We start from the raw sequence: 27,136 nt of genomic DNA on the forward strand, positions 1-27,136 counted from the left end.
ACCTGGTCGCTGACGCTTGGAGCACCTGACCCCAGACCCCGAGCTGCTGGCTCGGAAGGCACTTTATTCTTCTTACAGGAGACTTACCCAGGCTGCAAGGTGCACTCGATGGGGAACCACCCCCCCATCTGACGGGCGAGGAGACTGAGTTCTGTGGGGAGTTTACGGGCACACACAGCCAGGCTGGGGCTGCGCCGGGATGCAGCCTGACCACCCCCCGAGGTTCTGCCTCATGGACCAGGAACATGCGGGATATGGAGACACCGGAGTTTCTCGTCCCTGCCCGAAAGGCTAGCTCCAGGCAGCGAATTCCCTTTCCTGGCTGAAGCGGCCCCTCGGGCACTGTGACGGGATGGGATACAGGTGGGCTTTGCCTCTCCCAGACTCCTCCCTGGAGCCCGCATCCCAGAAGGCCGGGCCTGTGTGGGCTGCAGCATGGGGGGCGTGCAGTCAGGTCCTCTGGGCGGGTCACAGCTTGGTCAGGCGCAGCACGTTGAGCCGTACAGGTAGGAAGGTCGCGCCAGCGGCATAGGCGATCTCCCGCAGGACCCCCTCCCACTTCTTCTCATCCTCATTGTACCTGGGGTGGGAGGAGTGCAGACACGGACGAGGAGCTCGGTCAGCCAAGTCCTGGGTGGGACCCAGCAGGGAGGGGTGGCTGGGTGCAGTAGGCCACCCCTGGGGAGTGCCGCCCCCCAGCCTCAGGCCCATCTCCAGGAAGGCCAGCTCTTGGAGAGCGCCCACGCTCTGGGAAAGGGGTCCCACCCCCAAAGAACACCTGCCCTACCTTCCAGGAAGAGCCCCCTCTCAGGAAGCCCACACTCCTTGAAGTCCACCTCCCTCCAGGAAGGTCTGCACCTCCCCAAACCCCTCCTCTTGAGAATTTCTGTACTCAACTCTCCGAGAAGTGCCCCCGGGGTCCTGCCCTCCCAGCAGCACTGCCCTCTAGAGGCTGCCTGCAGCACTGAGCATCACTGAAGGTTCAGAAGCTGCCCCAGGCTGCCCAAACCTCTCCCCTCCACCCCCAGCTAGGACCAGCCATAGAAGCAATGGCTCTGAGAAGCTGGGATCCAGCTACTTCTCAATCCCGACCCAGCTCTCCCCGTCAGGAGGGAGGGGAGAGGGAAGAACTGGCTGCCTCTCAGGGCCTGCTCTGCTCCCTGGGGCCCGGTTCTGTGGGTCTGGGCCCTAACCTTGGCACCAGGTCCTGACTGACACTGTCGATGCCCCACAGGGGGGCGTGGTACCATGTGTGCAAACCCAGACTTTCCCAACAAACTGGAGAGACCCTGGGCTGAGCGAGGCATGTCTGCTGCCCTGTGCCCACAGGATTTCCTGGAAGAGGGATCAGCTCTGCCCACAGATGAGCCTGCTGGGCGCTGCCTCGGTGCCCAGCTGGCCTTGCTCACGATTCCCCTCACCTCCCTAGGGCCAGGCTCACCTCCAGATGTCGTTGAGCTCTGTGGGAACCAGCTCCCCGGACTCAGTCTCCAGTGTGGCAAAGCCGCCGATGGCATAGAGCGTGCCCGCCAGGCTGACCAGGCTGAGCGAGCTGCGCTCTTGTGGGAAGGCCTCAAAGGGCGCCCACCTGGCAGGAAGGAGGGGGCGTGAGGAGGTGCCTCACCCGCCCCCGGGGGCCGCAGCGAGCCCAGTGACTGTCGCCCGCCAGCACTCACAGCTTCAGCTGCACCCTGCAAAATCCGACTCCCAGGCACCCGTGCTCCCAGCCCAACCTGCTTCCTGACCTCTCGGGAATGCCCTCTGGTCTTCACTTCTTCCCCATTCTCTTGCCCCTCCCGTTTCCCTCCACTGTCCCCTTGTCATTCCATCTAACCTGCCCCATGAAACCCACCAGGGCTCTCCCCAGTGTCCCGCCTTTGCTCCTGAACCAACTCCAGCTTGCTACCTCAGTGACCATTGAGACCGTCCCTTGCACTCCTGCCCCGTCCCTTTTCTCCCCTTCACGGCCCAGTGACTCTCAAGGTGCCTTCACTCCCCTCCCCTGGCTCCCGAAGTTGGGTCTTCATCCCTCCAAAACTGCTCTCGGGTCCCCAGCCACCACAGAGCTCTGGAATCCAGGGTCCACATATGCACTTCTGCTGATGTGACTTTCTTCATTTCCCACCTCCCAGCCTCACCTCTTGGGATTCCTTGCTGAATAATGCATCTGCCCCTGCTGCCCCCAGGGCTTGGGCCTCGGCTTCTCCCACTAACATCCTCTCCCTGAGGGAGCTTGTCCCCTCCGAGTACTGTCCCCCCTCCCCAGATCTCACCCTCGAGCTCTCTCTTTGCCCTAGTGGGCTCCTCCTGGACACCCAGGCACCTCAAATCCACATGTTTTAACTCGACCCTCACTTTTCCTACCTAACTTCAACAGTTCTTCGATAAATGACCTCCTTGGGACTTCCCTGGTGGCACAGTGGTTAAGAATCCGTCTGCCAATGCAGGGGACACGGGTTTGAGCCCTGTTCTGGGAAGATACCACATGCTGCGGAGCAGCTAAGCCCGTGCACCACAACTACTGAGCCCGCGTGCCACAACTACTGAAGCCTGCACGCCTAGAGCCTGTGCTCCTCAACAAGAGAAGCCACCACAATGAGAAGCCTGCGCACCACAACGAATAGTAGCCCCCGTTCGCCGCAGCTAGAGAAAGCCTGCGCGCAGCAACGAAGACCCAACACAGCCAAAAATAAATGAATAAATTAATTAATTTAAAAAAAATGACCTCTCACCCTCACTCAAAAGCATCCACCTCTCCCTCTCACCCCCACCATCCAATCAATTGCTACATCCTGTTTCTTCTGTCTGCTAAACTCTTGCTACTGAGTATGGTCCATGGACTGGCAGCGTCAGCATCACCAGGGAGTTTATTAGAAATATACTCTGAGGTCCCTCCCCATACCTGAGAATCAGAATCTGCAGTCAGAGCGTGATCCCCAGGGATTCATGGGCACATGAAAAGCGCTGGCCTAAGTCTTTCTCCAGTGCATCCTCTCTGCCCCATCCCTGCTGTACCCCCAGCTCCAGACCACCATCACTTCTTGCTATACAGCTGTACCCCTGCCTCCTAGGAAATCCCTAATCTCTACATGAGCTGCCATGAGGCATCTTAGGAAAACACAGAAGGGAGCTTAAAACCCGTCAGAGGCATTTCATTACTCTCAGGATAAAGTCCCTCAGCCCGACTGCGCCCTCTCCAGCCCCAGTACCCACAATCCCCACCTCCCTTCACCCACCACACACTCCATCCAACCTGACCAATGCCCTCTCCTCCAGTGAGCCTGCCTTTTTTCTCCTAAATGCCTTGGCACCAGCCTTCCTTTGCCTTTGGGCATCCTTCTCCCACCACCTCTTTAGCTAGTGAGTCCAACTGGTCTGCCAGCTCAGTTTTCTTCCCGATCTCCCAGGGCAGGGCAGCTTCTGTCTCAGTCACTGCTGTATCCCTAGCACCAGGCCAGTGCCTGGTACGAGTCTCTGAATGAGGAACCTGGCATCTCCGGGGAGCTCTCTCCTGCAGACCAGGCTGGCCACAACCCTTGTGGGGGAAGCCCACCTCACTGCTGATCAGAGTAGAGGGGCTAGTTCTGTGCTGATGTCCAAGCTGCACAGTGGAGACTCAAGACAGAGGCTATGTTTCCTGCCAGGGCAGACACAGAGAGGTCTGACATAGGCCCAAAGCCACACAGTCGGGCTGGTACAGTGGGGCCCTTCGTCCCTGGCTGTCCAGTGGAACGGGGGCAGGGAGGGGGGAAGCAGCCATACTTGCCGTCCACGATGTTGTACACCTCAGCTGAACTGGTCAGCCCTGTGTCTGTGACCCCAGCAGCCACAAAAATGCGGCCGTCATGGATGGTGGCCCCGAAGAGTGAGCGGGCAGTCTTCATGGGGGCCAGCTCCCTCCACTCGAACTTCTTAGGGTCATAGACGCACATCTTGTTCAGGCACTTCCTGTGGCGGGGCGGGGTGGGGGGGGCGCGCAGTGAGTGAGAAGCAGGAGGCGGGAGCAGAGCCGCCTCTTCCCTTGGCCCAGTCCCTCCAGCTGCCTCGCAAGGCAGTCAGGACAGACCCCTGACAGCCTCGGGGAGACTCTGCTTCCGTTCTACCCGCCGACCCGGCTGCTGCACTCCTTTCTGGCCCGCGCCTCACCTGTCGCTACCCTTGCCGCCAATGACGTAGACAAGGTCCATATGCGAGAGCACAGAGTGGCCGTACACGGCATAAGGCAGCGGGTCCGATTCGCCCCATTTGAACGACCTAGAGGGGAGGGGAGTAGGGCGCTCTCAGCCCCCGTCTCTGCATCCACCCACCACCCAACACATATTGGGACGCCCCCGATTCGTTACCGGAACTCCCAGACCTCTTAGCTCCTCGCTCCCACCCCACCTGCCAACCGCGCCCAGCCCCTACCCAAGCCCGCCTCCGCCCCTAGCCCTGGGCTCTCGCTCCCCCGCCACGCCCCGCCGCCGTCCCGGACCAGCCCCCAGGCTCCTCGGCCCCGCCCCCAGGCCGCGCTCACAGCCTGTCGTAGCACATGACCGAGTCCAGGCTGCGCTCGTCGTCCTTGAGCTCTCGGCCGCCGACCACGTAGATGGAGTTAAGAGCCTCTCCCAGGCCGAAGAGGCAGCGCGGCGAGGGCAGCGGCGGCATCCCCAGCCACTCTGAGTCCAGGTGGTCAAACTGCGGGCCGGGTGGCCAGTCAGCGACCGCCCCCCACGTCCCCCACCAACCCACCGCCCCAGTCCCAGCCCGGCCCCACCGCGGCCCCGTCTGGCCACCCCCAGGTCACAGAGGAGTCCGGGTCTCCAGGTAGGGCCAGCGCAGACTGCAGGCGGTGCCTGGAGACAGTGCCTCTCCTCCTATCTGGCTGAGAACAGCCGACCGTCCCACCCCGCGTAGGTGCCGGGGAGACCACCGTTATAGCACCGTGATGGGGCATCCCATACAGAGCTGAGAAGGGGCCTCTGAGAGGGAGGCCCAGCTGCCGTCCTGGCCTTCCCCAGTACAACTCCTGAACTGAGGCCTGCCTGCTCCCTGTTTTCCACTCCATCCCACTGCACAGGAAACATCCAAATACAGCCACTCACCCCTTAAAATCTACAGTGTAAGTCTGCGACCCTGTGTACCCCAACAGGTTTTTTTTTTTTCCTTTACTGGCGCACCCCTGCGGCTTGTGGGATCTCAGTTTCCCCACCAGGGGTTGAACCTGGGCCCCCGGCAGTGAGTGGAGTCCTAACCACTGGACCGCCAGGAAATTTCCCCCAACAGTCTTTTAATAACCATACTAGGGGCTCATCTTTTGGGAGAGTTTTCTGAGGGCTGAGCACTGTGCTGTTGAACACTTTATAACCTTCAGACAACCTTATCAAGCAAGGAAGAGTAATATCCCCATTTACGAACAGAGGCCCAGAGAGAATAAACAATGTGCCCATGATGTGCCTCGGCTGGTAGAGACGCCCCCCCTCCCACCCGCCCCAGCTTAACCCTGGCACCACAGGGCCCCTCACCCTTCTCAAACCTGGTCAGGCCTCACTCAGCACACCACTCACTGCAGGCTCCTTCCCATCTCCGTCCCCTGCTCACTGGTTCCCAGCCTGAAGCACTGCACCCTCCCCTCCATGTCTCCAAATTCACCCAACTAGCAAGGCTCACACCTGCATGGCCAGTCACCAGAAAACCATTCCTGCCCTCTGAGATCCCACTGTCACATTATAACTTGGACTGGGCACCCCACTCTCCTGGTCCTTCCTAGGCCTCAGTTTCCCCATCTGTGCAATGGGAAAGCAAGGGAGGATGGTCCCTCTGTTTGAGACACTCCGTTCCACATTCCAGTCCCAGCCTCATGCATAGTTGTTGGCCAGGACCCCTACACTGACCTTGTTCTTCCTTCTCACTGTCCCTGACCCCACCTGCTGTGCAGAGCTAGGGCCTCCAACATATCAGACCATCCTGAGGCTGACATCTCCCTGAAACTGAGACACCAAAGTTGTGCATCTTATTGTCAACTGCCTGTAACTATCTTCAGCCTTCAGGCAAGCGGCTGTCAGTCATCCTCCCCGGTCTACATCTCAGCCTAGACCCAATGACATTCCCCAACAAGTAGACACGGGCCTCTCCTGGGCCCCAGGGCTGCCCAGAAATCAGAACTGGCCACGACCCTCCCAAGGCTGGCCAGGCACCTGCAAGAAGTAAGCACTCATGGGGTCCTCTTTGTTATCCTCATTGTAGAAAAGGCCCCCAGCCACGAAGACCTGGTTCTCCTTGGTCACTAGACTGACGTGGTTCTTGGGGATCTGGGTGGAGAGGGAGGCACAGTAGCACTCGTTGGCTGCCGGGTCATAGGCCACGGCGCCCTCCTCACTGATCATGAAGATGAGGTCCTGTAGGAACATGCCAAAGCGCAGGGTGTCATTGAGGATCCCGGGTAGGACGCGCTCGGCCTCCTCTTCATCCTCCTCCGCCTTGGCTTCGGCTGTGCCCTTGTCAGTGGCCTTGGCCCCCGCTGCCTCTTTCCCCTTCTCCTTCTTCTTGCGCAGCACGGTGATGCGGCCCTCGTGTGCATCCTTCACCATCTGCACCTTGCGCAGCAGCTCAGGCTGGGCACGCACGAGAGGGTGGCGCTCCACGCGGCTCTCTAGGAAGGCGCGCGGCAGCAGGCGGCAGCGCACGCTCTCGAAGACGGTGGGCAGCGAGCGCTGGCGCTCGGCCTTCCCCTCGGCGTCGCCGCTGCTCGCCCATCTCATCACCGCCTCGAACACGGCCTCCTCCTTCTCCACGTTGAGGCCATCGCTGGAGATGATGGCGATGAGCTCGTCAGCCGAGAGCCCGAGGAAGTCGGCGTCGCGGGCCACCAGCGAGAAGCGCGCGCAGATGAAGTCGCGGGCGGCCACGGCAAGGCGCGCGCAGTCGAGCAGGAGGCCTAGGCGGAAGACCGCCAGGCAGTTGGCGAGGCACAGGCGCTTCTGGAGGAAGGACACGCAGATGGTGAAGATGGATGGGATCTGGAAGCGGTGCGCCGTGGCGAACAGGTCCTGCACGCTTGCCTCGTCCAGCGCGATCTCTGATGTGTACAGGTAGTGTAGCACCTGGGCCACCACGTCAGGGGACACCTCCTCCAGGCGCAGCTCGCCCGCGCGCTCGGGCTCGGCCAGGAAGCGTGCCCGGAAGTAGGGGCTGCAGGCAGCCAGCACCAGGCGGTGGCATGGGAACTCACGCTCACCCACCCGCACCACGCAGTCGAGGAACTTGCCGTGGTCTAGCATGTCCTTGAGCCCGTCCTGCAGGAGCGTCTGCTGGTACAGCCGCTGCTCCTCCGCCTGCTCCAAGCCCGACGCCATGGTGGGTGGCCTTCTCTCCGCACTCCCTGCCTTCTTGCTGGGTCGCGCACAGTCTACGCAGCTGTCGGAGCCGGACTATATATAGAGGTGGACTGGGCCCTGTAAGGCGAGCTGCCTGGCCTCCTGCACATGACGCAGAGGGGACAGCTGGGCTGAGGCCCCCTCCCAGAGCAGTCTTGACTCAGCCCAGGGGCTCATGGGATAGGGGTGGGGTGTCTCTGTCCTCCCTGAAAGATGAGGGCCTCGCTGTCTCATTTCTAAACGGAGCACAGAGAGGCTTTGACGTCTTTCCTTGGTTGGGTGATACCTCTCAGGGGAGGGGATGACCCAAGCTCCGCCCCTCAGTCCAAGGAGAGGGAAGCCTTTGAGTCCCTCTTCCAGGGTCTCCCTTCCTTCATGCCTTCTCTGCCTTTCTACCCAGGTGCCTCTAGCCTCCTCCTTGGAGTGTATCTTGCTCCAGCCACCCCTGGACGCAGTGTGCTTGGGTTTCCTGCTCAATGAACTTGGGCATGGGGACCCTGTTGCCTCAACTTTAAAGTGGGAAGACTTTTCCCCTTTCTGCCCCAGCTCTGAGAGCCTCCTTGGACTGTGCAAGGAAGCAAGAAGGTACTTAAATAAACAAGGTCACCACTTTCCTGGGGGTCCTGGGAAAGCCAGATCCCTCTGTTGAGCCTCAGTGTCCCTTCCTACACAGTGAAGAGATGGGCGAGTTCAATTTTAAGGGCCTCAGTTCTTCTGAGATTCCCAAGCCCTGAGGTTCTGTGTCCCTGCGAGTACACTGGCACAGAGTTTAACCCTGTAAGTCGTCAGACGTGCCAGAAGATTTAATTTCATAGGATTCAACTATTCTAGGTGTTTAAACCCCCAGGGATCAAAAACCAAACATAACACTCAGTTTAATATTCCAGGAAATCTGTCTATGCTCGGTTCTTGGTCCATACTAAGCTTGGCCTGAGCCTGCGCAGCCTTGGGGCCCCTGCACCCTGGCTAGCATGTAGGGAATCGGGGTAGAGGTCTGGGACAGCCGGTCCCGATGCCCACCCTGCTGTGGACCTCTGACCACCCTCCCCCTCCCCCACACATGCACACACACATCAACCTCAGCCGCCAAGATTAACTTGTTCCCAAAGTGCCAGAGGGTGCAGCTGTGGGTTAAATTTAGCCCCCGAGACACTGGTGTGAACCGCTATGGGGCATTCTCCCACCATTCTTCTGAGTCACTTGTTTATAGCCTCAGGCTTGCGGGGGGCAGGGGGGATTGGCGAGGGGGCCTCAGCCTGGGCCAGGACTGAGTCACCTCCCCGTTCTGTGATCTCAGTGATGTCACTGCCTGTCCCTCTGATCAGTGCTTTCAACCTGCTTGCTCACCCCACCAGCAGCTTCCAGAGGGGCACAGCACCAAGGCAGTTCCTGGAGGTGGTCCTGTCTGTCTTTCAGAAAGGGCAAAGGCTCACCCAGGGGCCTCCAGCCCGGCCCTGGACTGCAGGGCACTTCCAGTAAGAAGCATCAGTGAGGAGACCAGGCTCCGAGAGGCTCAGCAGCTTGGCCAAGTCACACAGCTGGCAGGTGGCTGAGCCAGGATCCGAAGCAGATCTGCCTACCTCCAAAGACCGTGGGAATCCCTTTCTACCTTGCTGCTTCCTGCAAATAACAAAAAATGTCTGTTAGGGCTTCCCTGGTGGCGCGGTGGTTGAGAGTCCACCTGCCGATGCAGGGGACGCGGGTTCGTGCCCCGGTCTGGGAGGATCCCGCATGCCGCAGAGCGGCTGGGCCTGTGAACCGTGGCCGCTGAGTGAGCCTGCGCGTCCGGAGCCTGTGCTCCGCAACGGGAGAGGCCACAGCAGTGAGAGGCCCGCGTACCGCCAAAAAAAAAAAAAAAAAAATGTCTGTTAGTCAGAGTCTCATTTACCAAAGACCAGGACAGAAGGTACTGACTGAACAATTAGCTTATATTTATCAGATGACTCAATGACATATTTTTAGATTATGATGAATTCCATGGTGCTCATTTCCTACCAGGCATTCTACTAGAATGTTTACAAGTGGCACATCCATTCATTGAGAACCTACTGTGCACTCTTCTAAATGTTGAGGATTCAGCAGTGAACACATCGGGCAAGAATCCCTGTCTTTATGGAGCTTACCGTCAGTTGAGGGAGGGGGCAACAAATAAATATATAAATACATACAGGGTGTCAGATGAGAACTGCTACGGTGACAGGTAGCTGGGAAGGGGGCATGGGAAGTGACAGGTGCAGGTGGTCACAATTTTAAGTGGAACAGTCAGGATGGACTCACTGAGAGGACTACACCTGAGCAGGTTCAAGCCAATGCAGAGGAGCTTTCCAAGCAGGGGAACAGCTTGAGCAAAGGCCCTGAGGCAGGAGTGCACCCCTCATGTTCCAGGAACAGCAAGGAGGCCAGTGAACAATGAACGAGGAGGTGAGTAGGAGATAAGGGCAGAGAGGTTGTGGTGGGGTATCATGTCTGGACAGTGTACAGACTTCAGTTTTTCCCCTCAGTGAAATGGGGAATCACTGTTTATTTTTAAATTATAATTATGGGAAATGCATGTATTTCCAGAGAGAGAATGATATACTGATCTCCCGTGTACCCAGCATCCCATTTCAACAACTATCAAGTCATTAAGTCATGGCCAATCCTGTGTCATCTCTGCCCCACCCACTCTGTTCTCACCCAAGGACAGGCCCAGGGATCGGATGTGGGAGGGAGGAAGCAGGACTCCAGGGCTTGTAGTTGAATCAAAGGAAACTGTCATCTCACTTCATCTTTTAAACGTTACGGCGCTGGGCTTCTCAACAGAAACACGCCAGCATCTAAAATTCTGAGGGCGATGATTTCCAGCCTGAATTCTAGACCCAGGCAAACTCATTCCTGTGTCAGGGTGAAAGAAAGAGTCAAGCTCTTTGGAATTTAATCCCCTGAAGTGGTCCTGAGGAGAAGGTAAATTTCAAGGTTAGGAAAAAGGAACCCACCAAGACATAAACCTTCTAGAAGTTAAAGATCTCTGCAATGAGCTGAAAGGGATACAGTCTCGGCAAAGTGGGACAGGGAACCACTGGCTGGGGGATGTTGTTAGGCATTCTCAAGTCTTCTCACGGGAGCTGGTTGCAGTGTGTGCACCCCAGGGTTATCTTGCTGCACGGCTCCCTGGTTACAAGAGTGATGAAATCGATGGAACACCCGCCGTGTTTGCACATATTGGAAGGAAAACTGAATTTATAGCAAAGGGTTTGGGAACGCAGCAGTGATAAGCACATAGAAACCGAAGCAAATCACGCTTAAGAGAGACAAAAGTAAAACGTTGTGCAAGAAAGGAAATGGAATCATATTCTATTATATGGCTTGGTTGAGATCAGTGTTTACACACTCATAATAATGTACACACTAAATATTACTCTAACCCCAAATAATAATATAACCATGCTGGGAGGAAGGAGGAAGGGAAAGTGTGTGCGTAGCGTTTGTGCATGTCATGGGAGTGATGAAGAAATACATCAATAGCTGATGCCTAAAACTGAAAAAAATCAGGAAAGTAGCATTGGAGGTGTGCTTTCTGTGGGCACGAGAACACCAAAAATACCAACTGAATTGGAGCCGCTCGCCTACCGGGAGTTGGAGAGGAGCAGGTGCAGGGGACTGCAGGTTTTTGTTAAAAAACGAACGTTCTAGAAGTATCAATATTTGGCTTCTTCAACTATGCCCAGGTAAAACGTTAATTTTAAAAAAATAGATATTTTCCCAGGGATTCTATAGAAAATAATGCTTGTGGCATCAGGCCGTTGCTCACAGCACGGTGGGGTCGAAGGGAGGAGGCCATGGGGAGAGGCAGCAGACAGACCACCGATGGACGGGTAGAAGAGGGGAAACAGAGAGGAGCTGAATCCCCACAAGACACTGCAGGAGCAGCCAGGCCCGCAGGCCTGACAGCAAGCTTCAGTTTTAGGGTGACTTGAGCGAGCCCCTGTTCCCTTCAGAGAAGTGGGACTGTGTGGAAGGCAATGTCCCCATCCTGGGGATGTGTATGCCCTCTCTGGCTGGTTAGTGAACCCACCCACCAGCCTCCTCTCCTAGCCCTTCCCGGTTATTCCCCTCTCCAGGTATCTGGGACCAAGTGCCACATACATGGTGGCCTCAGTCACCGTGTGTCACCACAGCCTAGAGTCCTATCCCGCACAGAGCCAGCGCTCCAGTGAAATAATTCTTGGAGGTCCGCAGGGAGAGCCGCCTGCTCCCTCCTCGGAGTCCGCTACCTGTCTTCCACCTGCGATGTCCTCCCGGGTGCTGACATCTGGCTCCTTCAGACCTCAGCTCCTGACTCTGGATGTTCCCCAGGAGCCCAGCCCACCCTCAAGGGAGGGAGACGGGGTGTGCAGATGCTCGGGGCACGGGTGTCCCCGTGGTCTTCGGCCAAGCGGTCAGGTTCCGCGCTACCCTTGCCCTGGTCCAAGTCTCTTCAGCCAGTAGTCAGGGCGGCAATGTGTAAAGAAGAGGCTGGGCCAAGGGACAGTTGTACTGCCTTTATTCCCCTTCACTCTTCTCCTCACCCTCCTGCTGTCGCCCGCACACTCTGGGGCTGTGGGGTGGCCACATGGGGCCAGACATCAAGGGTCCGCATGCCTGGGCACAGCTGTTCTGCCACCGAGCCCCCCGAGGGGTGCTGTGTTGGCCGTGGTGGAACGCATCAGGATTGGAGGCTCAGGTTCTGCCCCCGGCCTGGGTTCCTAGGGCTTGAGGCCCACCTCATCTCTTTGGCCACTCACCTCCAGCTGGCCCAAGACCGGGGAGTACAAGGGGAGCCGGGGAGAGGGCAGGCCCAGGGTCTGGGCTTGAGGTCTTGGCCAAATGGGCTGAGAAGTCCAACTGGACAGAGGGACGCCCTGGCAGATCTCCAGTGGGAGGTGATGATCCCAAGCCCCCTCCCCCCCACCAGCCCTGGGAAGCAGGTATGATGCCCAGTCCCCTCACTCCAATACCCAGGTGCTTGTTAATTTGTTTTAACAATTAAAAAGGAAATGTAAAAGCTGGTAAAACGAGAACCCCTATCCATACTGGCACTGCTGAGGTACCATTATTGCTTCAGACCCTTGTGGTCTGGCCAGAAAGGAGCTCCCACCAACACTGGCCCAAGGGGAAGAGAGCATTAGCACCAGGGACACAGGGTTCCTGTCCCCGCTGGGGTAGGGGTCTCCCAGGAGAGGGGTTGGCCGTGCCCACCTACAGCTACAATGACCATCTGACCAGTGCCCAGCCTGCTGTCTGGACCCCTCTTGTGTCCTGAGAGGGGAAGTGTATAAGAACAGGAGACCCAAGTCCTGGGACAGGGTCTTGCTACCAGCTCCCCACACCCATCTCCAGCCTCTGCTTGTCAAAGTCTGGCCTCATGGACCAGAGGCCCAGCCTGACCAGGGCCCCCTAGGCTCACTAAGGCTGCAGGGAGGGAAGCAGGTGACAGGGCCACCAGCCCCTATGGGAGAGCCCAGCGTCAGCAACAGGGGGTGGAAAACTCATTGGAGTCCCAGCCTACAGCCCATTGGGGGAGATCAGACTTTTCTTAGGAAAATGTGGGCCAGCTCTGAAGCTGTCAGGCACTGGGACCAGAGGTTAGAAATAGCAAAGGGAAGGGGGAAGCAGGGAGGGGAGGACCCTGAGGACGTCATGGAAGCCCAGAGATCACAGGGTGCAGGAGAGGAAAAGAGCTACAGTAAAGCAGGAGCCTGAGAGACGCGGCGCTGACCCCATAAGAGGCTGGAATTCCCAGCCTCGGCGTGGGAGGAGCCTCAGTACTGGGAGCCAGACAGGGAGCTTTCCCCTCTCGCGGAGGTACCACTTTTTCTCCCCAGAGGACAGCAGGGGCGTCAGAGGGTGCGTACATAGACTCTGGCTGGCACTGTTCCTGCTACAGCCCGAAACTCAACCGGGCCAGGGCACTGCCCCCTCTAAGCCCGGAGAACCATCTGGGCTGTGTGGCTTGGATTCTAAATCCTCAAATCACTCGGGCTCCTTGGGCTTGCCCACATCTGTACATAATAAAGTGCTTCGTTTATTGATGATTAAAATGTCCCCAGCCCCCTGCCCCAGTGCCATGGGCCTTACAAGGAAGTCAGAGGGGTCCTGACCCCCTCAGCCCTTGGGCTGATGGGGCCAGTCCCCCCCCAACCCGCCCCCTGGGCTCAGGCCTCGTCCCACTCCAGCCATGCTGGGAAGGTGGTGATGCGGGGGCAGTCGAGGGGTTTAAGGTGCAAAGAGTATAACAGACAAAACTGTATAAACACAATAGGAAAGAGCTTAACTAGGAAACAGGTAGCTTATGGAACCTTCCTCCCCATTTCAAAGGCAGGAATGGAGACGTTAAATGACAACAAAAAAGGATGTCCTATTAGTGCTGGCCTCGTGAGGGCAAGCGTTGCGCACAGGCTGGGTGGGGCTCTCCCGGTACCCCCGACCCCGACCCCCAGGGCCTGATCGTGCAGGCTCCTCGCTCCACCCGTGAGCACAGAGGCGCAGGAGGGACGAGGCCGCTGGACACCAACCAGGGGCAGGCTGTGGCCAGGCCCAGGGAGTGGCTGAGGCCTGTGCTGCCTTCCAGGAGCAGAGACAGACACAGACGTCTGTAGCGTGGGAGATTCGGCTGGGGCAGCTGCTGAGGGATGGGCTGCTCCGTGAACAGCTGCCCTGCCCCCTGCCCCACTGATAGCACCTTGAAACCTCAGAACATCTGCCCGGGCCTGCTCCTTAGGGCCCTGGTCCCTGGGGTCCACCCATGTGCAGGGGCTCCTGGGCTGCAGTGCCTGTGGGAGCCAGCCCGTCTGCCCACCCAGGGCCTGGCCCACCACACCCTGAGGCCCGGCAGCTCTTGGGGACACCTTCCCCAGGGCCCTCGGTGCAGCCGGGGGCAGGTCGGGGATGCCGTGGGGAAAGCAAATGCCTGGGGTCCAGCCCCCGCCCGCCCCCCCTCCCCACGGTGCACAGCTGCGGTCGTCGCACCTCGCCACGCACGCCCACCCCACACAACCCCCGGCGTCCGGGCCCAAGTCCCCGCCTCAGCATCCGCAGCCCTCACGGTGGGCCCACGAGTCCTCCAAAGGGGGACGGCACCCCAACTTTTCCCCAAACCCTCCGGGATGAGGGGCGAGCGAGGGGGCCCAGGACGGGCGGGGATGAGCAGCTGAAGGTGACCTGGGCTGGGCCTGGCCGCCCCCCTCTGGCTGAGGCCTCAGCGGAGCAACCAGTCACACCTGCTCCCCAGGTCCCTCTACACCCGTACCTGCTGCCTCCAGCGCCCCCCTCACCTGGAGGGGGGTGCCGTCAAGAGTTTCCTCTCTTTTCGTTTTCCTTCACTTCCAAAAAACAGACAAAAAGTAAAGGCTTCAAGGAGCCGCTGAAAGGGGGCACTTGGGAGTGAGGTGTCCTCCGCCAGCTCTGGGGGCTGCCAGCCTGCACAGCCCCCAGGGTCAGAGGCCCCGGGCAGAGTGTGTCCAGCCAACTCTGGAGGTGTTGCTCCCCCCCGCCCCGCCCCACGAGGACGAGTGGAGGGTCCTGGGCCCGTGCAGCAGGCAGGCGGTTAGTTGTTGGTGTTCAGCCTCCCGCCGGGGCTGGCAGCGGTGGGGAAGAGCGGCGGCGGGGGAGGCAGGGTCTGGGGCAGCCCGGGCAGCAGGGGGAGGGCCTGGGGCGGGGCGGGGGGCAGGCCCGGGGCTGCGGGGGCGCTGTCGCCGGCCAGGGGGTGGCTGACGCGGAAGCACTTCTCCTTGTGCGCCTTGAGCATGTTGGAGAAGCGGAAGCGCTGGCCGCACACGTCACAGGGGTAGGGCTTCTCGCCGGTGTGCGTGCGCCGGTGCCGCTTCATGTTGGGCCGGCTGGTGAAGCTCTTGCCGCAGATCTCGCAGATGTACGGCTTCTCCCCTGCGGGGTGGGTGGTGATGGGCCATGGGGAGTCGCTGGCGGGCCGCTACGCCCCCACCCCCCACCCCCGCCCTGGGCCAGCCTCCGGGCGTCCACGGAACCATCCCGGCCCGGCCCTGGCACTCTCGGATCCTTGCCAGCCTGTACCAGCCTCGCCCGACCTGGGGAGGCAAGGAGGCCGGCGCTGGGCCTCCTAGCGGAGAAGGGGGCCCGGCCCGGTGCGGAGCCCCTCCTCGTGGGGCGGCCGTACCTGTGTGGGTCTTCATGTGCTCATCGAAGTACTGCTTCATGTTGAAGTCCTTGCCGCACCACTGGCACATGAATTGCTTGTGGCCGATGTGGATGCTCATGTGCGACCGCAGCTGGTACTTGTACTGGAAACGCTCGTTGCAGTTCTGAGGGCGGGGTGGAGGGTGAGGGGGTGAGACCCGGCGCAGAGCAGGGGAACAGCCTTCAGGGAGGGAAGTGCTGGCCCGAGACCACAGGGCTGTGGGAAGGACTCACATGGGGAGGGGCTCCTGGGCAAGGAGGTGTGGATGCAAAGGCCAGCCGAGGTGCTCCTGGGGTGGGGCAGTGCACGGGCACAGGTGGAGAGGCCGTGGGCATGCAGGGCCCAGGCAGGAATGGGGGTCAGGAAGTGGGAAGAGGCCACAGAGTGGAGGGAGCCCTCATGCTTAAGGCCCTCCATCCTTCTTCCTGGTCCAAAGGCGCCCCACCTCATCCCCACCTGCAGCTCCATCTCTGATCTCTCTGCCTAAGATGCTCCGTTCTCCACCTCTCCAGAAAGCCTGCCCCATGGTTCCAGCCCATGCAGACTTCCCACCCTGGACATTCGGGGGTTGGGTTAGGGTGGGGTGGCAGGGGTGTGGGGGGAGGTGCAGGTGGGCAACCAGGTAAGGATGGAGTGGGAGGCAGACATCAAGGAGGGGCCCCTTTCTTTCTGCATCCTATTCTCCAGTACCCCAACCCCTGGTTTTCAAGCAGCTGCTCTGATCCCCGCCCCCGTCCAGGATGGCTCCTGGGGCAGGAGGAGAAGGGAGCTCACCTCGCATCTGAACGGCTTCTCCCCGGAGTGCTGCAGTGAGTGCACCTTGAGAGACATGCTGCGTTTGAAGGACTTCCCACAGGTCTCGCAGGTGAAGGGCATGTCCTTGGTGTGGGCTACAGGGCAGGCACCATGGCCATGACATCTCGGGGGGACCCATCTGGCTCCTCCCAGGGGACCCCTGCCTGACCACCCCCGAGATCCGGCCCAGATCCCGCCTCCCAGGACACCACCTACCCTGGGGCCTGCCCCACAGCCTCTGTCCCCCAGGCAAGGCCCCTTCCCTCCCGGCTAGGTCTCTCTGTTTGGTCAGACAGGCATGGAGGCCCTCTTGGTTCTTTCGCGTCTGGCCTCACTCCCAAAGCTTCGGGGAAAGATAGAAGGATTTCAAGTGGGACTGGCCTCGGCTCAAATCCTGGCTCAGCCACCGGCTCCCTGCATGGCCAATGTGTGCCTCAGCGAGCCTCAGCACCCTCTTCTATAAAAAGAGGGTAGAGTGGTCTTGGGCCTCCAGGGTGGCTGGGTTTTACAGACGGTGGCACCTGTACAGGCCTCAGCCTTGGGTCCCATGCCATCCAGAGGGAGTTAGTTACCTGCGCTCCTCCCAGAACAAACTCCAAGGAAGATCTGGGAGGAAGCAACTGGAGACACGGAGGGCCCCCCTCAGAGTTCAGAGCTGGGGAATCCAAGCCCAGGAAGGACCACCAATCCTGGGTTAGCCAGCATGCTTCTGGCCGATACCTAGACCCCGGGGTCCCAGCTCCCAGTCAGTTCATGCTGGAGGCCTCTAGCACTGTCTGGTAGACAACGGGGGTAAGGCCTGGCCAGGGCACACTGCTCCTCCTTGGCTACCCCTCTCTAGAGCACCAGGCCCCAAGCGGGCAAAGAAGGGAGGGCCACCTGGACACCAGACTCCCAGGCAAGCCCACCTAGAGCGGAGGGAGAGCCATGCCCAAGGCAATGAAGTGGCCCAAAACACACTTGGGGGCCTCCTTACCGTGTCCAGGTATGACCCCTGGGGGAGGGTTGCATTCAGAGAAGCCTGAAGCCCTATCAGAGGCACAGCTGTCCTCAAACTGAGACTGGGCCTGTGTCAGCCCCTATGGCACTTCATGTAATTTAGAAAAAGGTGCTCTGGTGGACACAGCCCCATGTCAGGATGCACAGCCTGGTTGGCAGTGTGCTAGCTGGATTCTGGTCCCCACCTGCCATCTTGTCCAGGAGTCCTTGTGCCATGTGCAACCTGCCCAACTCTGCATGGCAGCCCTGGCCCCAGAGGCTGTCCAGGACACACCTGCCACTGCAAGCAGCCCCCCACCCCCTACCTCCCAGCTACGAGGGGCCTTCTCACCCCTTCATATTGCCCTTGGATTGTGAAGTGTTTCCCAGAACACCCAGCAGCTGGCCCGCATGGACCTCAGGCTCCATCCCTCACCAGCCTGGACTTACCGACCATGTGCTTGCGCACGTGAGCCATGGTGTAGAACTTCTTCTCGCAAATCTCACAGGAGAACTTCTTTTCTGCGTAGCCGTGCACAATCTTATTGTGCTCGTGGAGGGACCAGAGCTTCTTAAAAGCTTTGCCACACGTCACACACTGTGGGGTGAGAAGACTTTAGGCTCTGGGTCAGGACCATGTGACCTAGGACTAGTCACTGCCCCTCTCTGGGCCTCAGTTTCCCCACCTGAACTGTGCTGGAGAGAGAGGCCTTGATGTCCAAGGACCAGCCAGATGTGATGTGCTGAGAGTTGGGGGTGGTAACTCCCTAAATACTTACCCACCTACCCACCCACCCAGGGTGGGTCCCTCATCCTGAACTCACTAGGGTCAGGGGCCACCTCTTCCAGGAAGTCCCTCCTCTGTGCTCATTTCAACAAGGCATCTTTCTACAAAGAAGAGACACATAACTGGCTGAAGGACCACAGTGGGTGAGGAGGCTACTCAGTTCATGGAGAAGTCCCTCAGATAACAGGTCCTGGCAGAGCTGGGCCATTTTCTCTGCTGCCTCCCCCTGCTGGGACCCATGCCCTGACACCATGGAGATCCCCAAGGAGACAGATTCCAAAGGACTGGGGACTGTAGGAGGTACAAGGGCCTATCAGGCAATAGACGGTGGCGGGAAACTTGAGGGCCACACTCCCCTCCTCCTCTTCTCCTGGGCCCTTGTCCTACCCATCCCTGCAGCAGGCCAGGGCTCGGGCAGAAACTGGGTCAGGGTGCCCAGGACAGAAGAGGTACAAGCGTCTTTCCCCTTCAGGAGGGAAGCTCAGGTGTGTGCACACGGAGAGTCAAAGGGCAGCCCAGCAGGCCGGCAAGTGGGAGCGTGGGCACGAGGGTGGGGCAGGCATCCAGGTAACCCCAGATAACACTTTCTCCACAGGGCACTGCAATTAGCAATTAGTTCAGGCAATTAGCACCCGCCTACCTACTGCCCCCCAACCTCACTGCCAGTCAGAAAAGGCAAAAACCAGCCTGGCTGGCCCTGTACTGCCTGCACCCTGAAAGGCCGGGCTGGCCCAGACTCAGGCTGGCTCAAGGCTTGGCAGCCAGCCCAACTCCCCTGTTTGGCCCCGGCAGCCCCCGTGCTTCCCAAACTGCTCATCTGGTCCCTTTTCCCAGGCCCAGGCCAGCTGGTACCTCCAAAGAGCTGAATGCAGGGGTTTCTTCCTGCTCTGCTGCCCCTTGCTCCTTTCGGCCTTTGCAGGAAGTGGGAAATGGCGCCCCCTTCTGGGCAAACCCTTCCTCCCCTCACCTGTGCTTTCGTGCAGTGCACAGTCTGAGAAACTATACATGGTGGCCCTGTTGGCCTTGCGGCAGCCCAGAGATTTACCAGAACACTGACTCATCCCTCCTCAGAGCTGGCTGTCCCCCAGCCTCACGTGCTCAGACAACTCTCATCCTCCCGAGTCCGGGCTCCCCTCTGCCCCTCTGGCCAAGGGTACTGTTTGTTCTACCCCTATCTGCACGTCTCTGCACGTGCTGAAGCTCAGCTCTATCCACCTCCTCCAGGAAGCTCTCCCTGACGTTATCCCTTGAGCTCTCGCCACCCTGGGCTCACCCTTGGGCCTGGGCTGGTCCCACTGTCCAGGGGGCCAAGCCTGGTCTCTGCAGACTGTGTGGGCAACGCAGGTAGCAGGACACTGGGTGCCCGGGGCCCAGTTCCAGCCTGGCCCAGCCTGGATGGCTGCCCCTGTGGGCCCCGTGAACCCACCCCGAGGCCCACCTGGATGTTGCGCTCGCAGTCTGTCTGCCGGTGTAGCAGCAGTTCACTCTCTAGCAGGAAGCGCTTGCCGCACTGGTCGCAGATCTGCATGCGGCTGTGGGTCACGTTCATGTGCTTCTCCAGGTACCAGCGGTTGTTGAAAACACGCGGGCACTTCTGGCACGGATGGTGCTGCTTCTCCTCCAGCTTCACCTTGGCCCCCAGACCGTCAGCGGCCTGTGGCCCTCGGGCTGGGGCAGGAGACCCTCCTGCAGGTGGCTTTGGCCGCTTCCCACCTTGCCGTCCAGCCTCCTCAGGCTCAGGGAGGCCCCGGCGCCGGGCAGACCGCGTTGCCATGCGACTGTGGGGAGGGGCGTCTGCCCCGCTACCGCGGCACCCCGGCCCCTGCCTGCCCCCCGCCTCCCCATCCTCCTCCCCCTCCTCCCCCTCCTCCTCCTCCTCCGAACTCTCCTGACCCTGCTCGCTGTGCCCCTCCCCCTCCTCCTCCTCCTCCTGCTCGCTGTGCTCCTCCCCCTCCTCCTCCTCGTCCTCCTCCCCCTGACTGCCGCCCTCCTCCTCCTCCTCCTCCTCCTCCTCCTCCTCCTCCCCCCCTCCACTGCCACCGCCCTCCTCTTCCTCCTCCTCCTCTTCCTCCTCCTCCTCCTCGTCGGCCTCCTCATCCTCCGAGTGTCTCTGCAGCCCGTCCTCCCCGCCCAGCACCATGGTGGCCGGGCCTGTGGCGGCGCCCGGCTTCCCCTCGGGCCCTGTGGACACGTGCAGCGTCTGGTTGTTGAGGTTCACCTCCACGATGATCTGGGACTGCTCCCGGTGACTGTAGGTGCCAGAACCCCCAAGCTCCTCCTCCAGCTCCTCCCCGCCCTCCAGCTTGCACAAGCTCGCGGGGGGCCGGCCGGCCTCCTCGACGCCACCCTCCTTCTCCTCCTTGAAGAAGGGCTGAGCCGGCCCGATGGTGGCAGGCACCGTGCCACCTGTGGCCCCAGCCCCGTCCTCAACGCGCACCGAGTAGGGGTCAGGGCCCTCACGGGCGTAGATCTTGGGCAGGCCTGGGGCGTCGGCCTCCTGCTTGATGTCACAGTAGTAGGGCGGTGCGGCCGGGGTGCAGCTGGCGGCCGGCTGGGCGAGGGCCACGGCGCCGGGGCCCGGGGTACCGAGGGAGCGGGCGTCCAGCAGCTCCTGGCAGGATGCGGCGATGTCGGCCATCTGCAGCAGCGAGGCGGCGCTGAGCACCTCGTGGACGTTGGCTGCGTTGACCAGCAGCTTGGACGTGTAGATGAAGTTGAGGATCTGCTGCAGGCCGCCGGGTGCCAGCGCCTCCAGGGACAGCTCCACGCGCTGCAGCTGCTTGTTCTGGGTGAAGAGTGAGTGGAAGAACTGGCTGTAGGCGGCCAGCACGCCCTTGTGGGCCGGGAAGACGCTGCGCTGGGGCACCAGCACCAGGTCCACGTCGCACAGGTCAGGCTGGAAGAGGCGCTGCTCGTTCAGGCGGCCCATCAAGCAGGCGAAGTGCAGCGCCACGTCCTCCACCAGCGAGAACTCGGCCGCCGGTGAGTCCGTCGTCTTCTCAACCAGCAACTGGGGGGCAGAGGGCACAGGTCAGGTCAAGGCCATCTGGGAGGTGGCCACCCACCCATCACTCCTGGTTCCATGTTACAGGGAAGGTGCCGAAGCCCAAGCAAGGACGAGGGGGAACCAGGATTCAAGCCCGAGTCTGCTGTTCCTCAGAGCTCAAACTCGGGTCATGACCTTCTGAGGCTGCAGGTCAGCCCCTGGGTCAGTGGTTAACTTTTCCTGGCCTCCAGCTCTTCCGCTGTGAAATGGGAGAAGTCATCCCAGAAAGGGGAGGGGAAGAGGAAGAAAGGGGAAGGAAAAGGTTCAAGGGTGACCAACGGTCCAGGTGGGCCAGGAACCTAGGGGTTTCCTGGGATGCGGGACTTTTGATGCTAAAGCCAGGGCTGACCCCAGCAAACCAGGACTGGGTTGTCTCCCCAGAGGCATCCCTTCACCATTTCTGGGCCCCGTGGATCCTCTCTTCCACACTCACTCACATACGAATAAAGCCAAGCCTGCCTAAGCCCAGACGGCTCAAGAACACGTCGGGCTCACTGCTCTGCCTCTGGCCACTGCACCCCTGGGGCAGCACCCGAGAGAACCCCTCAGCTCACCCGCAGCAGCCCTCAAGGTCTAGGCCTGAGGCCTTGCAGAGGCAGAGACTTTTGTGAAGAAATCCAGGCCCACGGCCCCACTGCCCTGTCGGAGGAGGCTGGTGAGGTCCAGCCGTCCCCTCCTTCCTCGGCCGGAGCTCGGGCCAGGCTGCTGCCTGTGGCCTCAGGCCTGGCGGCAGCAGCTCCCCACCACACCACAAAGGACACAGCTGTGTTACCTGTCCACCGTGCTTGAGGCAGGAGGCCCCTAAGGCTTGTCCCAAACCCTTTTCTCTCTAGGTCCCCAGACCCCAGGGTCAGGTGTGACCCAGGCCCAGAGGTTCCGAGATGGCCTCCTCATGGAGGTCACACCACTGGGGGCTTCTGGAGCCTGAGGGAGGCCCTTGGATCTGGTGGGTCAGATTCCTAGACCCTTGGGCCGCATCCAGTACCTGTGAATTGCCCAAAGTAATTATTCCTGTTTGCACCACAGTGGCTTCCCCAAAAGGTGGGCAGCACAGACAGGCAGGCTGCCCAGTCCCTTGCACGGGTCCGGCGCACAGCAGATGTTCAATTAACATCTGTCGACTACCTGCCTGGCTGGACCAGCCCCGCAGGTTCCAGGTTCTGGCCCTCCTCAGGCCCTGTCCAGCTAAGTCAGAGCCTCCTACATTTGAGGGTACCTTGCTGCACTGCAAAGACATCAGCTCCCCGACGCCGTGCACCTCTCTGGAAGCCTTCGGATGAAACCCCAGTCCTGTGCATCCACAGCCCACCCCTCCCCTTCATGCCAGTCCTTCCGGTCACCTGAATGAGAGGATCTACCCTGGGCCTTGGGATGAGCCTCAGGGAGCCTCCAGGGGCAACCTGCTGACAGATATGCCCTGGGTTTCACCCTTCACATCCAGCAGCCCAGGACAGCACCCATGCTCCCCCCACCCCCTCTCTCACCACCGCCTCTCTTGAGTTCTCCGCAACACCTCCTTCCCCCCAGCCAAGCAGCCACCCATCTGCTCGTCTGTCTCGGGGCTGCTGGCCCGTCCAAGCCTGATCAATCTAATGGGGATAAGATGCCAACCCCCTCCCATCTCCATCCACTGACTCATTGTGATTCATCTTCTGGGACCAACCCCTATTACATAGATGGGGAAACTGAGGCTCAGAATGGGAGGGTCCCACAGCAAGCAAGAGCAGAGCCCCTAGACTCTTAGCTCTGCTAAAGCCACCCAATCTGTGCTGGACTAGACACTATTCCACGTGGAACTATTTCTTGGCCTTTAATGACTTAAAAAGCAGGATGAGGCATGTGGGGACCCTCCCACCCAGGGGACCAGCTGTGCTTCCCCAGACCCCATCACCACCTCTGGCGACCTGCACCCTCCTTCCCAGAGCTGCTGCCACCTTCGAGTCGGTGAGGGGTCAGGGTGCAATTGGCTGTAACGGGTTCCTCAGGGCCTCCAGGGGCCAGGCAGTGGTGGGGAAGCGGCTTGGATAAGGACCTGGCAATGTCGGACCTGTTGTGGGGTACCCACCCTAGGGCACAGGGTTCTGGTCCACTGTTCCCCCTTCACAGAATGCCCTCCAGTGCCTGCCTGCCATGGGGCAAGGGCAATGGCTGACACTTCCCTTGTGCAGCTCTGGTCCCAGGATCCAGTGAGGACCCCTCTGGCCTCAGCAGGGGAAGAAGGGTTAATCTAGGGGGTAGTGCTGCCCCAAAGACTCCATTTCCAAGGCAATACTCCCAGCCCAGCCAGCACCATCCTTGGCCCTTGAGGGGCCCAAGAACCTTACAACCAGGCAGCCTGACTGGACTTCCTTGACCGGGCACATAGATGCTGCCTAAGTCCATAACTGGCAGCCCCTCAGCAGGGCGCAGCTACCCCCTAGCCTAGTACCTCCCACACAGGGCCACCAGCTGTGTCTGCCTCTCCAGCCAGATGTGCTGGCTCCCTGAAGCTGCAGATGCCCCTCCCCATCTGGTTGTGCCAGCTGCAGCCACACACCCCACCCCCAAGTCCAGGCCAGCCCAGCTAAGATACAAGACCAGGGGAGTGGTCAGGCACTTGCGTTGCCAGGGCGTTTCATGCCCTCAATCCTCCCCCCAAGCCAGGCTGGGGGAAGGCCAGGTGCCAGGGACACCTGCCGAGGCTGCCTTACCATGGTCAGACCCTTCCACTCCTAAGGGGCACTCTGCCTCACTGTCACGAAACCACCAGATTCCTACCCTGCCCTGGCATCTCCCTGGAGGCCCTAGGATGAAACCTGGGCGTCCATCTGCACACCCTACTCCTATGTCAATCCTTCCATCGCTGGGCAGCAGTGGGTGGGCCCAGACTGAGCAAGGGGGCACAGGCTCATGACTTCCAGCCTCCTCCTTTTAGGGAGGAGGTGTCTATGCCAGCCTTCTCTCAACTCAGGCCATCCGTCCTTCCGGAGAAACAGGCCCAGAGAGGGCGGGAGACCGGCCCAAGGTCACACAGGAGTTTGGACCGGAGCTGCAGGCGTCCCCCACATTCCGCTCGGCCCAGGAGCCCCGAATCCCCAGGCAGGGCGTCTCCAGCGCCCACGTGGCCCAAGGCCCAGGCGGGAATCCGACCTCCTCCCTCCCCCCATCACCCAGTCCGAGGGCGGTGCCGTCCGGGCTCAGAGAAGCGCCCCCCTCCGCCAGTGCCTAGCAGGACCTCAGCCTCTCGTGCCCGGGCCCCAACCCCAGGAATTTAACCCCTTCCCCGCCGACGGCCGCGTCAGAGCGCCGCATTCCCAGCCCGCAAGGACCCAGAGAAGGGGTCGGGGAGACCCGGAGAGGGGTAAGATCCCTCACATCCCTCCACCCCGAGCCGGCCGGCCGTGCGCTCCAGAGGGCAGAGCGCGCAGGTGGGCGGATAAGCGGGGGGACAGGCAGGGCCTTGCGTACCATGGTGCCGTGGCGCTGGGGGCTCACAGGGCCCCGCGGGATCGCGCTGCCCCCGGCGGCCAGGCCGGGGCCGCTCCATGAAGAGCCGCGCTGGGGGCCGCCCCCGCGCAGGGCCCCGCGACCATGGCCCCCGGGGGCGCGGCCGGGCGGGCTGAGGCGCAGGGCCGCGGCGAGTCCAGCCGCCGAGCAGCTGCGGCCCCAGAGCCTCGGGCGCGGCGGGCGGGGGGCGCGGGGCGCCGATTGGAGCCCGCGCGTCAGCTGGGGCCGCCGTCTGGACGCTTAAAGGGCCAGGCCGCCCTGCGCGCCGGCGGGGGCCGCGGACACGCGTGGTGCGCGCCGTCCCGGTGCAGCCCGCCCCTCCTCGGGCCGCCGGGGCCCCTGGCCAGGACCCGCCGCTCCTATCCTAGCGGACGGACCCTGGCCTCACCTCTCCCGCGCCGAGCCCCCTTTCCTCCGGGAAGTTCGTCCCGGAGTCTAACCTCGGTGTCCTCCAGCTGCGCCACAGAGGCGGGGTCGGAGTAGGAGGCGGCCCTGAAATCGGTAGGCTGGGCTCCCCCCCGGCCCCCACAATCAGCTGCGGGAAAGGCTTACCCCTGCTCCCCTGAGCGACCTCACACTGAGGGACCGAGTCCCCGTATCCTAGCCGCGTCACCATCCCCACCCTCCGGCCTGGGCTGCTCAGACTTTAGGGTGAGCCTAAGATCGACAATTAGCCTGGCCGCCCCCCGCCCCCCCCCCCAGGACAGCTCAGGGTTTGTTTTGGTCTGTGCCTCCAGGACTTGGTTCTGGTCGACCCCTATGACCCCTACCTGGTGGCTGCCTCTGGCTGCCCAGGGCCGCCCAGGGCAGGAGATGCAAGAACCCGTACCGCAGCTGCATTGATGAAATCCTTTAATGTGACAGGCCCAGAGGCCTAGGTCCCACTGTGTCCCCCAGCCATGTGGCCTGATGGCTGCCGAGAGGCCGCCCTGCTCCGTCTTTGCTGGGGAGATGCAGCCAGGCCTGCGGAATGCTGCTCTGGCATGGACACCAGTGGGGGCTGGGGGCTGGCTGTGCTGGCAGGAGGCTGCAAAGGAACACTGGCAGGCTGAGCAGGCAGCAGGGTGGGGACCACAGGGTGCTGGGCCGGTCAGGGTCTAGGTGGTGCCTGGGCCGCCATTGTGGCGAGGGGGCCTCTCGTACGGCCCATGTCATCATTCAGATGCCTTTCTGTGCCCCCAACTCCAAGCTGATGGCTGCCCCATCTTTGGTCACTCTCACATTGCCCCCATCCTGCAGTACCACAGAGTATCCCCCTACCCCTCCGCTCACATGTGCACTTGTGCTTACACACCCACCCATGCCTGGCTGTAGCAGTGTCCCCTGAGTATGCCACCTTACTCATGAGGAGGCAGGAACTCTGGGGCCTGTTCAGAGTGACTTGGTTCTGGGTGCCAGGGGAAGGAAATGGAGCAGAGGCCAAGATCCCCGGCAGGCGCCATCCTGTAGTTTGATGTCTGTCCTGTGAAACTGCAAGGGCCTCCCCTGAGGCCAGGATGGGTAGGCCCTTACGACAGGGCCATCCCAGCGTCAGGGAGAACACATCTCACGGGCCAAGATGGGGGTGACCAGAGAGCGCCAAGAGAAAGAGGAGGAAAACACATAGCCACATGGAGGGTGAGGAGAGACCCTGGTGGGAAAAGAGATGGGAAGAGAGGAAGGGGCACAGATGGGGACATGCCCCCAGAGAAGGCCACTGCAGACATCCCGCACTTCTGTGGCCGCGGTGGGTGCAGAGACAGCTGGCTCAGCTGCCGAAGACCTCAAGCTGAGGCCGGGCCAGAGCAGCCTGCATGCCTGACCAGCCCATCGCCTCAGGGCTGCCTTCCACTTCTTCCTCCATCCCAACCCACTTCCTCTTCTGACTCAGTGGATCCTTGCACAGGCCTGGGAGGTGGTAAGAGAGGAACTGTGTACCCACTGGTGGGATAAGGACAGTGAAGGTACAGCAGGACAGATCACACAGCAAGACACCAGCGTCAGAAGCCAAGAAAAGGGAGGCTGGAGCAGTCTCCCCCGCAGGGTGGGAGGAGCCTGGCCAAGAGGGCTGCACAGGACACTCCTGGGCCCACTTCCCAGCCAAGGTTTGGCAGGGGGTGTGGCTAGTGTGACCAAGGACTGAAAGCTGAGTAACACTAGGGCAAAAGGAGAGGAAGGGTACTCCAGGCAGAGAGAATAGCACCTGCACAGGCCGGAAGGGAGGATATAGTTAAACATCTGCAGGGAACTAGAGGATTTGATGTAGCAGAATCCAGATTCTCGTCTGGTGGGAGTGGCCGGAGGGCGATAGGCAGAATTGTTCTCTTGGCCTTTGAAAGAGTCATGCCACAGGATCTTCCCCCTCAGGGTTGGTCAAGGCAGGCTTTCTGGAGGGCGTAGGGTGGGACCAGCTATCGGGGAGGGGGATCCCAGGCCAGAATCGCGTGCCACAGCGGCAAGCCAGGAGTCTGTGGAGACAAGGGCAGGGCTGGGTGACCCTCAGGCACTTGGGACTGGGTGCTGGCAAGGTCAGCAGA

At 60.7% G+C, this 27,136-nt stretch overlaps 2 protein-coding genes across 2 annotated transcripts; both read right to left on the reverse strand.

Annotated features, from left to right (window-relative positions):
* Nucleotides 1-51: 51 nt before the first annotated feature.
* On the reverse strand, nt 52-7,334 carry KLHL40 (kelch like family member 40; the record flags this gene model as incomplete). The annotated part of the gene is made up of 6 exons (XM_079934843.1): nt 52-580; nt 1,442-1,588; nt 3,763-3,948; nt 4,147-4,254; nt 4,517-4,677; nt 6,177-7,334. The coding sequence occupies 6 exons, from the start codon at nt 7,332-7,334 to the stop codon at nt 469-471; spliced, it is 1,872 nt and encodes a 623-aa protein (XP_079790969.1). The 3' UTR covers nt 52-468.
* A 4,211-nt stretch (nt 7,335-11,545) lies between these two features.
* On the reverse strand, nt 11,546-25,443 carry ZBTB47 (zinc finger and BTB domain containing 47). The gene is made up of 6 exons (XM_079934194.1): nt 24,582-25,443; nt 19,527-21,098; nt 17,752-17,899; nt 16,303-16,418; nt 15,508-15,652; nt 11,546-15,257 (listed from the first exon to the last, which is right to left on the reverse strand). The coding sequence occupies exons 1-6, from the start codon at nt 24,582-24,584 to the stop codon at nt 14,920-14,922; spliced, it is 2,322 nt and encodes a 773-aa protein (XP_079790320.1). The 5' UTR covers nt 24,585-25,443; the 3' UTR covers nt 11,546-14,919.
* Between the last annotated feature and the right edge of the window lie 1,693 nt (nt 25,444-27,136).

The sequence above is a fragment of the Stenella coeruleoalba genome (genome assembly GCF_951394435.1).
Source record: "Stenella coeruleoalba genome assembly, chromosome: 10".
Taxonomy (NCBI): domain Eukaryota; kingdom Metazoa; phylum Chordata; class Mammalia; order Artiodactyla; family Delphinidae; genus Stenella; species Stenella coeruleoalba.